Source organism: Squalius cephalus, assembly GCF_949319135.1.
Source record: "Squalius cephalus genome assembly, chromosome: 9".
NCBI lineage: Eukaryota > Metazoa > Chordata > Actinopteri > Cypriniformes > Leuciscidae > Squalius > Squalius cephalus.
The window spans coordinates 11,028,996-11,043,684 of NC_137130.1; the positions used below are offsets into that span (position 1 = coordinate 11,028,996).

General features: G+C 35.9%; 2 protein-coding genes across 2 annotated transcripts in view; one reads left to right on the forward strand and one right to left on the reverse strand.

The window, feature by feature from the left end:
- Window positions 1-14,689, forward strand: part of sema5ba (sema domain, seven thrombospondin repeats (type 1 and type 1-like), transmembrane domain (TM) and short cytoplasmic domain, (semaphorin) 5Ba) — a 207,036-nt gene that overhangs the window by 27,934 nt on the left and 164,413 nt on the right. The window lies entirely within an intron of this gene.
- pdia5 (protein disulfide isomerase family A, member 5) overlaps window positions 1-14,689 on the reverse strand; it is a 56,567-nt gene that overhangs the window by 19,827 nt on the left and 22,051 nt on the right. The window contains exons 6-12 of the mRNA XM_079880367.1: window positions 13,273-13,365; window positions 11,777-11,837; window positions 10,670-10,737; window positions 8,785-8,876; window positions 6,046-6,117; window positions 3,855-3,991; window positions 1,330-1,400 (exon numbers count right to left, since the gene is read on the reverse strand). Of these exons, the coding sequence (XP_079736493.1) occupies window positions 1,330-1,400; window positions 3,855-3,991; window positions 6,046-6,117; window positions 8,785-8,876; window positions 10,670-10,737; window positions 11,777-11,837; window positions 13,273-13,365 (594 nt within the window). The remainder of the gene's footprint in view (window positions 1-1,329; window positions 1,401-3,854; window positions 3,992-6,045; window positions 6,118-8,784; window positions 8,877-10,669; window positions 10,738-11,776; window positions 11,838-13,272; window positions 13,366-14,689) is intronic.

Sequence of the window (14,689 nt, forward strand, 5' to 3'; positions counted from 1 at the left end):
TCCTCTTTTTAGTCAACTTTAGCATGGGTGTCTAAACTTATGCATAGCACTGTATAGACAGATTTATGCATTTACACCCCCAGTTTAAAAGCAATCAATTTGTTGAAGTTGTGGAGACAAGAAGCAAGTCTTTTAATGAAATGACAGCACAACTTGGCACAGCTTTGTTCCCACCATTATATAGATGCAGAATGGATTGTCATTATGAATGTTTCCTCAGCTTAAACTTAATTAACTGCCTCTATTTGCAAACATCTGTCAGTGGGATACCTTAAATCTATAATGAGAGCCTGAGACATTATCACAAACAAAGAATTTGTGTTTGAGTTGAGGCACCAACCCTGCAGGGGCCAAATAATCTATGGACAGCTATCGGATCTGTGAGCCAATTAGAAGTGTATGCAAACCAAACTGCTTTACAACCAATACACAAACACATCTCATTAAAGCAACGGCACTGCATTTCAACAACACACTTGAGAGATAAGCACGGCCACTTCAATTTCTCCACCATCCACTTGCAAAATGTCATGTTCGCAACCCTGTCATATATGCACATTTAAACACCCTTATTACAAACTCTCAGCGAAATGCAAATTCAAAATATTTTTGACACGTGGACTCTCTCTTTAAACTGTGTATATGGCCGAGAGCGAAAGGAATGAGAAAAATAAATGACTTCAGCTCTCTCAAGGGAGAAGATGTGAGGACTAGAGCATGCATTAGATAATGCATAACATGTCGTTATTGAACTCTGGGAAGAGCATCACTCTGAGTAGCTCCAAGCTGAGGGTCAGAGGGACGGCACAGAGGAAATGGAAAATGAGATAAATACTCCAACTAGAAGGCTCTGGTGACTGCAATTGGCCTGCAACTGTGGACTAGAGAGCAGAGCCAGCGCAGCGGACAGCCCTGGAAAATGAGAAACACACCACTCGCACAACATCGCCAGAGATGTTTGTGAATTGTAATTGTCTCATGTTGTAACTTTAAAGTTAAAAAAAAAACATCATATCATGGAAGGACAGACATTCTGAATCGAAAGTTTGTTGAAGAGTAAAACATTATTTTGGGATTTGCCACAGGGTGTTATTAAATTGTCTAGGATGATGGGAAATTACAATTGGCTTTTTCCAATCAAGTCAATTGGACACAGACTTTTTACAAGGAACGCCTCAAAGCAGAAATGACACATCTACAAACATTTCATTAAGTACACAGGTGCTATCCTGCCTCTATGTTCTCGCTTGCAAAGTCTAAGGATGTATGAATTTTACAACAAGCAAATATACAATCTCCATGTCAGAGATTTAGTATGAAGAAACTCACATCTGGGTCTTTGTTGAGGATCTCAGCAGCTTCATCATACTCTGGCTTCATCTTCTTACAGTGGCCACACCCTAAAAACCATCACAAGGAAGAAAATCTTAACTTTAGCACGTAACCAAAAAAAGTTTGAGAAACAAAAATGTTTTTACAAAATTTATACAGTAGGGCCGTCGAAGTTAATGTGCACTAGCATAATGATTTTTTACATTCACCAGACTTTATAATATTACTACTTCACTCTGCTTTCTAGATTGATCACAAATGATGACATTAATTGTAATTTTTATTCTGTTGACAGCATTAGTTTTTAAACAAACACGCATGTAGTTCTGTGAAAGATTTTGTTTAACAAAGTAAACAAATGTAAGCTAAGCTACAGTTCAAAAGTTTGGGGTCAGGAAGATTTTTTGAAAGAAATTAATACTTTTATTCAGAAAGGATACATTAAATTGATCAAAAACGACAGTAAAGATTTTTACATCAATACAAAAGATTTTGATTTCAAATAAATGCTGTTCTTTTGAATGTTCTCTTCATCAATGAATCCTAAAAAACATGCATCACAGTTTCCACAAAAATATTAAACTGTGTTGTCAACAAGAAAATGTAACTTAAGCGTCAAATCAGCATATCAGAATGATTTCTGAAGGATCATGTGATACTGAGTAATGGCTGCTGAATATTCAGCTTTGCCATCATAGGATTAAATTGCATTTTAAAATATTAATATTACAATAGAAAAGTTATTTTAAATTGTAATAATATTTCACATTATTAGTGTCATACAGTAACTGTATTTTACAAATAAACGCAGCCTTGTGAGCATAGGAACTGTTTTAAACCTTTCCCAGTGTAAATAAATCCAATCTAAAGTTACGAAAGGTAGTGTTTATACATCAGAACATTTAGAAAACCCTGCTATAAATGATTAGCCAGAGGTGGTTTGATGCCTGGCCTGCTTTGATTGTTTTAAAGAGGTTTTGGTCAAACTGGAAGACCAGCTAAACACCAACAAACCATCTTTTAAGGCCGTTTTTTTTTCTTCCAACAGGGCTGTCATGCATAATTGACATAGCATGAAAACAGCAGCAACTCAATATCCATAAAAGACTACAACATGAAATGACCAGAATCATCTGGAAAGAAATTATATTTCCCTTCCAAGTATTTAAAGATATTCCTTTCCAATTCTCCACCTGTTACATAATCATAACAGCCTTTCCAGTAAACGTAAACCAGAGCTCACTACGTCAAGCTTGGATTTATTATGCATTTATTTACACTATGGGAATATGAAAAAAATCTGGTCACGTATTTATAAATGTGTTTGCATTTTTGCTAAGAATGATGCAACAGTTTTTTTTTTATTAATAGAAGTGATACACGGAATTTGCACACTGAAGGGGTTCAGTATGCATTGCGTCTCATAGTTAATCTGATGCAGAGAAAGGGTAATTTTTTCCCCCACCTAACTCAGCAGTGTCGATTATGTGTGTCGAGAGGACAAACCGATGTTGTCATTGGCATGATGATAACTGCGTGCATGTGAACAGAGGTTTGTGTCTAAACAAGGATATTGCATTTGGTCTAGCTGATGAGAATGTAAACGAGTCATTCCGTACCTTCTCCGTGTATTCATGCGGAGAGAGAGTTTGTGTATATACTATAGGATCAGTGGCAGATTGGTAGGATCCAGGAAATGAATATGTTCTATCAGAAGTGTTTAATCAAAAATGTATGAAACCTGAGAGCCATCTTCCTACAATCAAAGCAACCACCCAAGAAACTGAAATACCGGTACTACCGACATGCTCATATAAGCAAATCTGTGTTTGGCAGATTCATCTGAGAATAAAATTGATAGACAAAAACATCAACAGCACACAAGTGCAATTCAACCAATATAAAAAAACATTTTTTGTCTCTCTTTGAACTCCTAATTAGACTTTAAAAAATTACTGGTAATGATCCTCATACTGTAAAATATCCATGTACTGTACAATGATTTTACATGACACTCCAATGTACTTCAAATAGTACTGGTTCTTAGAATGTGTGCAAAACATTATGGTGTTATTATAATAACATTTCCAAAAAAACATGGTAATTCAGTAATTTTGACAACTTTCTTGCCAACATAATTCTAACAAGTGGGGATAGTTCACCCAAAAATGAAAATGATGTCATCATTTACACACCCTCATGTTGTTACAACCCTGTAGGATTTTCTTTCTCTTGTAGAACTCAAAAAAGGAGGATGTCACTAGCTTTAATTGATCAAGTTGAAGGAATTAAGGAATTCGTATGGGTTTGGAATGACATAAGTGACAATTTTAATTTTTAAGTGCACTATCTCTTTAACTACCCCTAAATTTGAATGTCATTCAAGCCCCAAGTCCAGCCCTTAACCGAACCCTAAAATCATATTGGCTGATAGATACAGTATATTCTTCCAGGAACAGTAAAGATGATACTTGTAAAAATCAGTCACCATGACCAGCAAGAGCCGTGTTGTTAATACTCACAGGGAGCGTAGAACATGACCAAGGCAGAAGGATGCTCCTGCAGGAACGTGTCAAAAGAATCATCTGTCAGATGGAAGACCGCTGAGCTGGACTCTGACCAGGGCACCTCTGGAGTTTTAGGCTGTGGAGGCTGAGGGCTATGCAACATAAACACAAGTAGTTAAAATCATTTCCTTTAGTCAATGTTTTTGTTGTCTCAAAGCCTATGAACTTAATGACTCAGCTTCATGACTCAAAACTCTCCAAATGACTAATGAGAGTCACCTAAGCTCTAAGTTGGACTCTGCCTGTACACATCAGTACACTACATCTGGTGGGGAACGGTCACACCCACATGACTGAAGAGAGCTAGTCTGAGCCTGCAATTCACATCTGTCTCCTGATGGGCCCTGTGCCCATACAAGAACAGTCCAAATGATTTCCTCGTAGAGCGCAAAGAGTCAAAAGCTTGGCTCCTAGAAGTGCATCGGCTGAACAAAGACTAGCCAGAGGCAGCTAGAAAACTCAACCATTCAGTGGATGCACTTAATGGTAGGGTTTGCTAATGTTTTCCTTTTTCTTCATTCAAAATTAAGTACACTGAATGGTTGGGTTTGCTAGAGGTTTCACTTTACTTTTGGGGAGGGCGATCTGACGATTATATAACGTGATCGATCTTGGAGACGTCCACAATCTACTTTAAGCGAATCGTGGAGATCTGATCTTTTATGTCCTCATAATAATGTTAAAACGACAACAATGACTGCCTACTAGATGGCTGTGCTGATTGGCTAAATTATATCATATGTGTCTATCATGTGTCTTTCAAGCGTGGTGAACATTTTGACAACTGATTTTTTTATTTCAATTTTGTGTTTTAAATTGCACAAAGAGATAAATCCATAGGCTTGTTCCAGTCTGGATATTCTCTATAGTACATCTCAACATTGGGAAGATTGTGATTCAGATCATGGATGGTGATTATGTGTTATAGGATCATAACTTTATTTTTTGGGAAGATCGCCCACCACCCCTACTTTACTTCATTCAAATTTAATTCTACAAGACAAGCCAGGGACATCTGCAAGTGTTTTGAGAGCAGGAAGTCACAACTGGAATCTCTTAACATGCACTTGTATTAGTCAGTCAATCAACTGCAGCTATCATATAGTTTATGGGACTGCAATAATGATTTTCTGTTTCTCACAAACTATAGACCACCCACAGTCCCTACACTGACTGTCTCATGGGTATACAGCACACAAAAATAGTAAGAGCTGACTGAAAACAAAAAATTGGTTAGCAACTTTTATTGTGTTCATATACTTTTAAGTGTTTATAATGTACCGGTTTGCTACAGTGATCATTTTTAAGGAACAACCAATCACTGGATTTTTTTGCCTGGTTAGTGGCATCAAATCTTTGAAATACTACTGTTCAGTTTAGGGTTGGCAAGAATTTGTTTTCAAAAGAAGTCTCTTATGCTCAACCAGGCTGCATTTATTTGATCAAAAATACAGTAAATAGAAATATTGTGAAATATTATTACAAATAAAATAAAAAAGTTTTCTATTTTAATATATTTGAAAATGTAATTTATTCCTGTGATGGCAAAGTTGAATTTCCAGCAGTCATTAAACTTTTGAACTGCTGTGTATTTGCAAACCAGAATTCTTTCCACGCTGGTTTAATTTCAAATTCAGATTTTCTGCCATTAAACTACAAAAAAATACAAAACAAGCTGCGGTTGGTCTTGTGGCATATTGGTCAAACAGTCCAATCGGGAAGTTATTGACCAGAATAAGTGGACCAGACTAGACTATACAAGGCTACTAACAAACTATTAATGTGTCTTGTTATAGCACTCAATTCAAACGTGACGTGTACATAGTCTGTCACTCTGTCAGTTTGATAGTTGGTTAAGACACTGCAGAGTGCTTAAAGCCTCATCACATCTCTGTTAGGAGGCACAGAGGACTGTTTACATCCAGTGTTTTACAGTGCACATCATTTCTTTCACACCACAGTTCCTGTAAAACACTCCCTGGATAATGGTGGAGACTGTGGGCAGAAGTCTGAGATGTCACACCTCTTCAAAACATGGTGATTCTTTACAGCTTTTAAGATAGTAAAGGGTGTTAGAATGAATGAAGAGAGGCTGTGTGTGTTTGTTGAAAGCTGAAAAAAACGTGTAGATTATTTATTGACTCACTTTTTCAACCAATCAGCGATGTCTTTGGAGGTGGCTCCGTAATTCTCATAGTGATGCAAGAATTTCCCCTTCCTTTTTGGAAAAGGAACAAAAAAAGGACAGAATAATTCTTTATGATTAATCATAAACTGGCTGAGGAAATCCAAACAAAAACAAATCATTTCATCATGAGCATGAAAATAGTTTGTAAAATAGGTCAGAGCCGTGGCTTAGTGATTAGTAAACATGCCCATGCCACAGTGCTTGCATTAGACTCCAGATCAATCCAGGCCGATCGTGTCCTATCACGATCCCATTATTTCCTGTCCTCTCTCTACTGTCTGTATAAAAACATGGCCAAAAGTTTGTAAAACAGAAAAGTTTGTTTAAAGCTGTTAGCATTGATTTACAAAAAAGAAAACATAGTTCAAATCTTGCCTTCTTTCAAAAAAAGGACACACTAAATGGGAGAAGTCAATATTTATTAGCACTTATTTTCTTAACATAAATTGCACTAGACAGCGTAGGATATTTGTACCCACACAAAAAAGACGCAAGGCATCCAAGACCGCTGCTCGCTTTTTGCCATCCAAAATAAACATTTTAAACGAGCGTTTGACTCAAAGCTAATTAAGCCATTTGGCCCAGGGCTCTTAGCATAATCAAAGAGCTCAGCAAGCAGCCTTTGTGCTCTTACTAATCCATACAAGACCAAGCAGATCATGAATGTATACAGAAATGCTCTTGAACACAGCTGAATGTGGAAGTATGCTTCAAACATCAGAAACTCAAGTTTTATCCGCCATCATCTGCTCCCGTTCCGTGACTCAGAATAATCTGCAGCGAGCGAGAGCTTAGCGGAGACGCCGGCAGTGGACTGCCATTTGTAACTGTCACTAATCAGTAAGGATCCACAAGCGCTGTGACAACCCAAACAAAGAAATATAATAATGAAGTGTATAACCCATGTCCATCAAACGGAATTATCACTTTAGTGTCAGGCTAAATCTGGAGTCTGAAAATACATTTTTGCCTTCCATTTTCAAATTCCAAGGGAACTCAAAACCAAATAAAATAAAATAAAATAAAATAAAATAAAATAAAATAAAATAAAATAAAATAAAATAAAATAAAATAAAATAAAATAAAATAAAATAAAATAAAATAAAATAAAATAAAATAAAATAAAATAAAATAAAATAAAATAAAATAAAATAAAATAAAATAAAATGATAAAATAAATAATTATGCTTACTTTGATCAGTGATCACAGACATATAATGCATTACTGAAATATCAATTGATTCGAAAGAGCAGTGATGAGGTGGGGAGGTGTGGGCGCAAAGATCTGTCATTTACGCGAAAGACCGTGTTTAATTACCTTCTAGTAATTAAAACAGCTGTATAATGAAGGAGCACTAAACAGAAGCTAAATGCACACAGCTGCAGCCGCGAGTATAAATATACATGCAAAAGACTCTGGACAAATTGCCTCATGCAGAGAATACACATTAACATTCTCTGATTCATTTAAAATCATAAATCATCCCTTTTGCTGGGGCTATTAGTTCTAGCATGCTACATATAAAAAGCTGCCCCAAAAATGTCTTAGAAATGAATTCATTGTAACCTTTGGAATTTAATATGCATTATGCAAAGATTATTTTGTGGAAGAAACAAGTAATTTTTCAAATAATGCATTTCGCTTCTCTACCCCTGCAATGCTATGTTGTGTATCAGTTAAGAACATTTTGTGCAACTAGAAGTTTAAAAAACTTCAACAAAAATTTACTAGAATTACCATATTTTAGGTATTTTTGGAACTTTTGATAGATGAACAGTATAACTTAATGAAAGTTTCATTAGAAATCTTTATTTTGGACTTTCTTCTTTCTTTCGCCATTATTTAACAGTGTTTTTGTCAGTAACATACAATTAAAACAATAAAAACCATTGATTTACCACATTTAAAAGTAACACTCCAAGTAGACAGTTTTGATGCTGGTATTTCATGTACTTGGGCCTTTGGAAAATGAAGGAACTGGTGAAAAGCACTGACGTCTCCAAAAATCCTTTCAAAACATTTGTTGTGTATGAGACCAAGCCAGTGGCCCTTAATTGGACTGTAGAAAAAGTACCATTCTGATCCATCTTTCCCAGGCTCCTTCAGACCAAATGCATCACAAATGTATAACCCTATAACACTAGTGTTATAATAAAGCAGAACTGGTTTAAGGAAAAAAATATTTATTTACTTACAATGATTTTGCTTGCACCATAAACTTGTTTCTTACATTTAAGTTACATTATTTAAGTCCACAAAATAGGAAGGACATTTAATTTACTTGACAACAATGACTGTTTATTGTCTTTATTTGACAGTATGTGCATTACAGTATATAGAAAGTACTGGGTAATATAAGGTAACTACATTGGTTAAGGTTAGTTTTAAGGGTAGGATCAGGGTTAGTACCTAGTTATTACTGAGTTATTGTAATTACTATAATAAGTACATAGTATGTACATGGGGGAAAAGGACTGTAAAATAAAGTGCTACCAAAATAATAATACAAATCCATTTAAGCCATTGCATAGCAAATATGTAAATAGAGATACATGCTGTAACATCAAAAGGCTGAAAAATATAAAAAATATCCTTTATAGCTATTTCACTCAGCTCTAATATTTGGCAAATTAGTCATTTAGTTCAATTGGTGACACTGTTTGTGTTTAGAAGTTTTTACGAAGAATCAAACTTACTCAAAGTAGCAGAAGGTTGGGTAGCCCTTGACGCTGAACTCCTGTTTGAGCCCGTCAAACTCCGCCGGGTGCACGTTCATCCCAGCCAACACCTACACCAAAGCAATGAATTAGCTTCCAAACAAACAATCCCTGTCTAGCACCTCAAACACAGGAAAATGAAGATGAATGGCCACATCAGTGTACGCAGAAAGCTTGTCGATAGAGATGGCATGCAGTGAAGTGGCACGCAGTAAATATCCAACTCTTTCATGACATTGCAGGCTTGACCTGACATGCTAATCGCATCCCGAAAACAATTTCAACCCATTTTGGGTTGAAAATTTACTTTAAGTCACTACAGACTCAATTTACTTTGTGTTTGAATGCATCAAAACATAAAAAAACTCATCCATTTCTATGGTGTGTCACATTGCTAAGTTGAAAAATTATAGCTTGTGCCCTAATTTCAAACAAAGTGCACTGTTATGACAGGCCATGCTTGATAATGAATTCTAAAATAAATGCATATTATCCCAGAGTGTCACAAATCGTCTCCGGTGCCTCGTTTGCATCCGTCAGGCCAATGAAAATATGCAGACAAACTCTGCTGACCAGCGATTACTTCCCAAATCCATCATTGTTTCTGCAGCGCTATCAGCTTCTCGACACATGCACGTGGAAACTCAGAAACACAGGAGGCAGCAAATCTACACATCGCGTCCATACCATTCATTATCTAAATCTCTAAACGAGCAGCTTATTTTCTAGTGCTAACTCATCAGTCCGGGGTTAGAGAAACTAATACTGCTTATATCCCTCCGTATGTGGGGAAAAAGAATTATGTATATAATATAATAATAATATATATATATAGTATAATAGTAACAGTATATATATAGTAACACCTTACAATAAAGTTCAATTTGTTAATGTTAGTTAATGCATTAGGTATTATAAACAAAGAATTAACTTTTATAGAATTTATTCATGCAGGTTCATGATCATACAGTATACTGTTTCTTGTTAATTAATGTTCATAATACTTATAGTAATTATAGTACATGAAAGTTGAAATGTTAAAAATGTTAACATTAAACTAGATTAATAATTGCTGTACAAGCATTGTTCATTATTAGTTTATGATACCTAATGCATCAAGAAATATTAACAAATTAAACCTTATTGTTAACATAATAGTAATAAATAAATTATCCTTGTTGTGTGTTTTTTCTTTATGCGATACATTTTTCAGTTTACCATTGAATAAAAGGAACATAAGAACCTTCAGCTGCACGATACTAACAAATGTTCTCTTGACTTTCGCATGCTTCCACGTTGACAACATTCCAGCTTTGACATTCACAGTGGAGTCTCCTTTAAAAACGTTTCACTTTGGACAATTTGAGATTGAATGAATGTTCAACCATCTATGTTTGTGTTTCTGTGTGCATTCTGTGATGTGAGATGGGGAGAAAGACAGAGGGAGATAAAAAAAAAAGGGAAGGACTAAGAGAGAAAAATGTGTGGTGAAGTGTACTTTGAGTCTCCCGGCAGTGCACATAGAGATATTGAGCTGAGTTGGCATATAATCCATACTTCACCATAGACTTCAACAGCAGGAAGTACATCTTATAACTGTACTATGAAATCAGCAAAAGGGCTTTTAGGCAAAATTGCCTCTTGCTCTAATGAGGGGGAACTAAACGTTCTGTCAAAAAGGGACATCAATGGTTTCACAAAACATCCACCTGTTAAGTGATTCAACAACTGTACCAGATATGGTAAAGTAATAATAATAATTTTGGTTGAGATACAGTCTAGCAAAAAAAAAAAAAGGCAAAAAGAAACAAAAAGAAAGCAGAGTAATCAATAGGCCATGATTCTAACATGCTACTGTACTTACATATTTTCCTTTTGTCTCAGTGGCTGTTTGCTGGAAAATGGGCTGCATCCTTTTACATACACCACACCCTACATGTAGAAGAGATGTTAGAGGTTAAGGTGCGGTCACATTAGTGACATTTTTAGCTGAAATTTCACTGGCAAAAAAAGGTCTATTGTCAATAGTGTAGCAATGTATAAATCACAGCAAACATATACGTCCCTTTGGTCACACTTTAGATTAGGGTCCAATTCTCACTATTATGACTTTTGCCTCAATAAACTTCTAATTATTGCTTATTAGGGGATGTAGATTATGGATGCAGAATGAGGCATTAATATGTGCTTTATAAGTACTAATAAACAGCCAATATCCTAATAATATGCATGCTAATAAGCGACTAGTTAATGGTGAGAATTGGACCCTTAACTAAAGTGTTACCATCACTTTTAAACCAAGCAGCTTTCCATCTGGTCAAAGTGCCAAATCCGTGTGACAACTTAAACCGTTGCCAAAATCTGAGTGGAGTTGGTAAGATACAGTAATGGTTTTGAAAGAAACCTCTTATGATCATCAATACAGCATTTATATAATCAAGAACACAGTAAAACAGTAATATTGTAAAACTTTTAAATAACTTTTACATTTCTACTATGCAGATTTGGTGTTCAAGTAATAGCGATGATCTAATTCACCTTATGGCTACAAGTTAAATTTAACCTTAAGAGCACTTTTCAATGGATACTGTCTGGATTCTTGGAGGGAAAAAATTAAATGTCAATCTAAATATGATTTCAGCTGATTCTTCATCTACAATACTTAACTATTGCAGTAATGAGCTTTTGGGCTCCTCTGGAACCCAAGGAATCAAGACTACACAAGGAACCCAACAACACAAGGAATCAAGATGAGTCTTTGGAAGTTAAACTCTTGCTAATGGTACAATGACGAATGCTGGACATCTTAATGAGACCACGACCACATTCACAACCTGCATTGATTCAGGCACATTCAATCACACTTTACAAGATCTGTTTTGCTAGAATTTGGCACACTTTGCATGATTGCACACAGTTTGCATCATATGAAGTGTCTAGTGGTGGAAGATTACAAACAGGGGTGACTCACATGGGGCGTAAAACATCATGAGGATGGGCCGCTCCTCTTTTTTCAGCAGTTTCCGGAAATCCTGCGAGCCAAACAGGACAAAGTGAGTGAGTCAAACACTGGGTTGAGTGGCTATAACTTTTAGTAAAGTTTCAAATGATCTCAAAACCAACAAAGAAGAGCTGAGGTTCCCTGGCCTCTTTCATTAGCATGGTATATTGCTTCATTACTCCATTACACACCAGCACAGTGTGGCTGTTTTTGACTGAATCTGACACCGTCATCTGCAGTGTCTGATTTGTGTTTTTAAAAAGATGCTATTGCAGAACATTCAACTAAACGTATTTTAAATCTATTAAAGGTGGACAACGCAATTTCTTTCAATATAAAGTATGTAAAATATTTAATTAACATTGAGGACCCTATTTTAACGATCTAAGCGCATGGTATAAAGCACACAGTGCAAGTGCGTTTAGGGCGTGTCCGAATCCACTTTTGCTAGTTTAACGACGGGAAAAGTGGTTGGCGTGCCTGGCGCATGGTCTAAAAGGGTTTTCCCTATTCTCTTAATAAGTAATGGGTGTGTTTTGGGCGTAACGTGCAATAAATCAATCAGAGTCTCATCTCCCATTCCCTTTAAAAGCCAGTTGCGCTCACGCCATGGTGAATTGCTATTTACATGGCGGAATTTGCCAGCGGACAGACTGGACTCGTCTCCAGAGTGCAAACGGATCTGCTCCTCGTGCACGAGGTTAAAGCGAGCAAGCAGACCATCTACGGGACAAACCGGATTCTACCATATCCTTATGTTTATAATATTAATCTTTTACATTGTAATCCTTTAATTTTTAATATTTGGCTAGTTTGTGTGCTGCTGCGCATCCCTGTGTGTGTAATAAGTGCATTGTGCGACTGCCTATAGGCGCATATTACTAACATGCCCTTTAAATAACAAAAAAAAAAACACTGCGTCATTGACTTTAGACCAGGTTTTTGTTGGTCAATAGCACAGTCTATTTCAGTTGCTTCAAAATAGCAACGCGCCAACAATGCGCCTGAATACTCCTCGTTTTCAGACCAGCACGCCCATGGGCGCACAAATAGGTGCAAATACATTTACTATATAAACAACGTGGCGCAGGATGTGAAAATGATAACTGCGTCGGGCTGAAACTAGCAAAAAACACTTGCGGGTGTATGGTAGGGCCATGAATTCATAGACAAAAATGATGTTTATCACTACTGTAATGTCTGGAAAATATTATCACAATTATAATTTCAACCCTGTGTCTTGAATTTTTAGATTCAACTTTTTTCAGGCATTTAAAACCACACTTGTTCCTGGATACACAGTCCAGCTGCCAGATTTAGCCTCTAGAGACAGAAGAATAGGAAGGTTCTTCTGATGCAGATTGCTCAGCTACAAGTCTTTTGTTCTGTGTGACATTCCCACACCTGATAAATACTCAGCAGAAAACCGATCTTCGCTGCAGTGTGCTTCAGAGAGCGATACTTGCCTTCTCTGACTCTATGTGAACAACATCTTTAGCCTCAGGGTTCTCCTCCCACAGGGGGGCACCTGCAGGGTCTTTCAGGAAAGCCACCATGGACTAAAAGAAAAGTGAGAATAGATAGACACTTTGAAAAGAGACCATTAGAGAATCATCTTTCACTGTCAAAAGAAACTGCAAGTGCATTTATTTCTTTTTAACAGTGAATCACTGTGAGATTAGAGGTACGGATCTACAATAATAGAATGTACACTACTGTTCAAAAATGTTTAATGTTTTGTCTCTTATGCTCATCAAGGCTGCATTTATTTGATCAAAATACTGTAAAACAATAATGTTGTGAAATATTATTACAATTTAAAATCTGGTTTCCATTTTTATATATATTTTTAATTGCAATTTATTCCCGTGATGCAAAACTGGATTTTGGATCATTACTCCAGTCTTCAGTGTCACCTGATCCTTCTGAAATCATTCTAATATGATGATTTGCTGCTCAAGAGGAAACATTTCTTATTATCGGTGTTGGAAACAGTTTTGCTGCTTAATATTTTTGTGTAAATTGTGATCCATTTTTTGAGGATTCTTTGATTAACAGAAAGTTCAAAAGGACAACATTTATTTAAAATAGATTTATTTGTAACAAATGTAAAATTATTTATTTTTAACTTTTAATCAATTTAATGCATCCTGCAGTAAATAAAAGTATTACATTCTTTCATGCTACTAAAATAATTTATATATATATAAAAAAAAAAAAATGCAACCACAAATATTTCTGCAGTATAGTACTGAGTCAGTTCATAAGTTCTTAGTATTTATCTTTTTTTAATTTATTTTTTTTACTTTTTTAAAAGGAGTGTGTTATATTGTGTGTGGCATATTAGTATTTGCAGTGGCATAAATTGGTTATTGAACATTTACATGGTATTGAACATTGGTCATTTTGCTAATTTAGGTAATATTCCAAACTTGTTCTAAGCATGATCTAAATTGAACATAAAAAGTATGGAGATTTATCACCAATGAAAAAAGTTTCACTCTCGCACAATTACACTAATTTATTTCCTAATCTATGAATCCTATACATTAGGAACAAATCACTCCCTTGACATAAAGTGCTCAAAGTACAGTGTTATTGCTATACCAAGGGAAAATTAAGCGCAATATGTGATACTTAATAGCAGGTACATTTAAAAAGAGCTCTCCATTTTTTCCACACCAGTGGCGCCAGCGAACATGTCCCATCACTGTTTCACCATCCAGCATAGCTCAGCTCATTCATTTTTAACATATTCACATTACAGCTCTCCTCATTCCAGAGCCATTCATCAATGCCTCGTCACATTCGCTCATAATTGAGCTGAAAGGCGTGTGGAGAATGAGATAGGTGAGAGAAACCAATGGGAGACAAATTTGATTC